Source organism: Arachis ipaensis, chromosome B07 (genome assembly GCF_000816755.2).
Source record: "Arachis ipaensis cultivar K30076 chromosome B07, Araip1.1, whole genome shotgun sequence".
Taxonomy (NCBI): Eukaryota; Viridiplantae; Streptophyta; class Magnoliopsida; order Fabales; family Fabaceae; genus Arachis; species Arachis ipaensis.
Genome location: NC_029791.2, coordinates 73,006,429 through 73,010,336, shown reverse-complemented (window position 1 = coordinate 73,010,336; position 3,908 = coordinate 73,006,429). Strand labels below are relative to the sequence as shown.

Below are 3,908 nucleotides of genomic sequence, written 5' to 3'. Positions count from 1 at the left end.
CAATTTTAAAACCATATCCATATTTTTTAAAATTGGTTAACCAAAACCAAATTAAAAAAAAAAACGGTTTTTAACCGGTTAACCAAAACCAAAACCAAATTTAAAAAACCTAAATCTAAACCTAATTCACTCTCCTTCGTCTCTTCGATACCGACAAAACCCAATTCACTCTTCTCCAGTTCACCGCCGTCAACCGTTCTTCTCCTCCGCCTCTCGCCGGAGCTCGTTGTGGCTCGTCGGACATCTACCTCTTCAAGTATTCACTTTGATTCGCGACTCTGGCTCTCTGCCTCGACCTCCCATTCGCAACTTTGTGTCTCTGTCTTCACTTTGATTCGCCTGAGTATCTATCTTTTTCGATTGTCTTCTTTCGTCGGTGGCTTGCCGGAGCTCATCAATTGAGGTAAACCCCCTCCTTGCCTTAGTTCTGAGTTCTAAGTTGGATTTGTTATTTGGGTTTTTTCTATTTTGTTGATTTGTTCTGTTTTGTTTCTTCATTAGTATACTTCTGACTTCTTCATTTTAATGGATTGAAAAGGTGTAGATTTTAAATCTCTCAGCATTGAACTCTTCATTTCAATGGATCCTACTGTAAGTTTCTTCTTCACTTTGGTTCACTTTTTGATTGGTTAAGACTTTATTAATTTGTATGAACTGAATGGAGAACTGTTGTTCTAATTATCTGTCTCATTGAATGGAGAATTGTTGTTCTGGCTACTGCATTATGCTGTGTTTCTGCACCATTAAACTATAGTGCATATCAGTTCCTATTTTTCTGTGATTGAGCTTTTATTTTGTTTTACTTGATTTGTCAATCATATGAAAAATCACTATTTTTTTGGTTGAACGGGAAGGAGGAAAACAGGTTTGCCTCACAAAGTACTTACTATAGTTTTGATCATATAAACAGGATTTGGGACTTCTACTTTTGTACCATTTGTTTGAATTATCTTCAAGGTTTATCGCTTCTTGAGCTTTAGATATTCTTATCCGTTTAGGTTTTGGTTAGGAGAAACTTAAGACTACAAGAGTAATATTGAGGGATATTAGTGAGATGGCATGAAGTTGTAATTGCTTATATTACATGCTTTTGTTGTCCTGTTTTTGGTATTGTTTCGTGTCTCCTGATCTTGATGTTGAACTGCTTAAGCTGTAGTACAAGTTAAATGAATTCATTGAATTGGCACTGCTTAAGACTTTGACACCTTTTGCTAGTGGTCTAGTATTCTAGAAAGTTGAATTCCTGTTGGGTATGATAAGCTACACTTCTATTCATGGGAAAAATAATTGATAAGAAGAATTGCAGTGATTATGCTACTTTTTTGAATATCAGAGTTATGCAGCAGAAAACAACAATGCAAAAACTAGATCAAGTAATAAAGAATTAGAATCTAGAATAGGTAAAGCAGAAAAAGAAATGATTGAATGAACTTTACTAAACACACTTTGATTAGAGAAGAATACAAGACATAGTCCAAGTAGAGCATTATGCATAGCTATTTATAGAAACTAGGAACTAATAGTCTTGAACTAATAGACTTGAACACAAGATTGAAAACAGCTATAAACTTATAACAGAATTGAAAAAAGTCACTTCCTAACAAACTAACAAATTGACAAAGTGAATATAACTAATACTTTCAATAACTTAATCTTAGCTAGCTTAACTAACTATACTTTCAATAGCTTCAACTAAACCTCCCACAAGCCCATGACCACTTCTCTTACTCTGATTTCCTATTATGCTATTGTTATTATATACTATATACCACTTACTAATAGTTTTAGTAGTTAGTGGCGCAAGTAAAGGGCATTGCCATTGTTAGTGGAATGGTATGCATTACTTTATTTAAATAGTTTTAGTAGTAGTTAGTGGAATGGTATGCATTATCTTGGGCTTTGGGTCATTATTTATGCTTACTTATTAGTCCTTCACATAAAGAATACTTTAACAGCATATTGATTGAATCATCATATATAACACAGAATAAATAACACATGTAAGTAAATTCTGATTCATTCATTCAATAGCCCACTTACTAATAGTTTTAGTAGTTAGTGGCGCAAGTAAAGGGCATTGCCATTGTTAGTGGAATGGTATGCATTACTTTATTTAAATAGTTTTAGTAGTAGTTAGTGGAATGGTATGCATTATCTTGGGCTTTGGGTCATTATTTATGCTTACTTATTAGTCCTTCACATAAAGAATACTTTAACAGCATATTGATTGAATCATCATATATAACACAGAATAAATAACACATGTAAGTAAATTCTGATTCATTCATTCAATAGCCTTATATGTAATAAGTTTATATATGTTTGTTACATTACATCAGACATGATTCTGTTGGGTGTATCTCTTGTCTTTTGTTAAGTTAAAAAGCAGAAAGCACTGAGTAGAGTCTTGAAGTAGAGAAGATAATGAATAATGAATGATATATTGATATCATTGTATTTTGGTGTGATTTATGACTAATATTTAATTCGTTTGAACACCTCTGGAATCAGTTTCAAAGTATATGTATATATTGTTTGAACTTGGCTTTGTGTTTGATAACTTTGCTTTGTTGAAGTATTTAATAATTAGATTTTATGGCTTCTTATTCAGAATGAGGTAGCCGATCGTGATGTTCCCATGTCAGAGTCTGCAGAGCATTCGGCTTCTACATTACCTCCTCTCCCAACCACATCATCTGAGCGCAAAAATCGATCAACAGTTTGGGACCACTTCAAGAGAACATCTGATGATGAAAATAAGGCTCAATGTCAACACTGTTTAAAAGTGATCAAGTGCGGGAATGGAACAAGTGCAATGAGATCACATTTAAAGATTTGCATAAGCAATCCCGGTTCAGATAGAGGCAAACGACACTAGTAACTTATACATGAAAGAAGTGTTTGCTCTTAGAAGGAGGATTCAACAATATCGTGATGATGATGATTTGAGCATAAGTCTTATGGCAAGTAAGATGAAAGCAAAATACAACAAGTATTGGGGAAATGCAAAAACTATTAACATGTTGTTGTTAATTGCCGTAGTTCTAGATCCTTGCCATAAGTTGGATTATGTTGAATGGTGCCTAGTTAATTCTTTTGGTGCGGAAGTGGGCGGTGAATTGAAGACAAAGTTGTCTTCTTGTCTTCATTCACTTTATAATTTATATCAAGGTGCAGATGAAGGAAACCAAGATGATACCCTCTCCCAACCGAGTCCAAGTGACAAAGCCAAAGACATTTATGATATGGGGTTATATCGCCGATCAACCGGTCGCAAATCCAATCTTAAATCTGAGCTTGATCGTTATTTGAATGAAGACTGTGAGCCAGATGATAAGCCTTTGGATATTCTTGGATGGTGGAAGGTTAACTATTTTTGTATGTAAAAATATTAATTTTTGTGTAAAAATTGGTTTTTGGGTGTAAAAACTAATTTTTTGGTTTAAAAACCAATTTTTTAGTTTAAAAACCGGTTTTTTAGTGTAAAAACCGGTTTTTTGATATAAAAACCGGTTTTTTAGTATAAAAACCACTTTTCTGATATAAAACCGGTTTTTATTTTAATAACTGGTTAAAAACCGGTTTTGAATTTTACTAACCGGTTAATAACCGGTTTTATAATATAAAACCAATTTGGTTAATTAACCAATACTATATTTTTGGTTAACCAAAAAATTGGTTTGGTTTTTAGATTAACCAAACCATGAACACCCCTAGGTTTGGGACACCCTTTGTGTTGGTTGTCCATTTGGCTCCAGGGAGGCATATGTCCTCTAGGATTTTGTCCAAGCTCTGATTTAGTCTCATCATTCTCCTATTAAAGGAGTCTGGGTCATCTTGCAGTTGAGGTAGCTTGAAGATCTCCCTTATTTTGTCAGGATGGGTGTGAACAATCTTCCCTCTGACCA

The 3,908-nt window shown here is 33.9% G+C and overlaps 1 protein-coding gene across 1 annotated transcript; it reads left to right on the top strand.

Annotated features, from left to right (window-relative positions):
- LOC110265086 (zinc finger BED domain-containing protein DAYSLEEPER-like) lies at nt 2,889–3,386 on the top strand. The gene has a single exon (XM_021107854.1). It carries the CDS (start codon nt 2,889–2,891, stop codon nt 3,384–3,386), a length of 498 nt encoding a protein of 165 aa, XP_020963513.1.

What these genes read in the sequence shown, in the direction of transcription:
- LOC110265086 (XM_021107854.1), top strand. Translation starts at nt 2,889, where the DNA reads ATGAAAGAAGTGTTTGCTCTTAGAAGGAGGATTCAACAATATCGTGAT.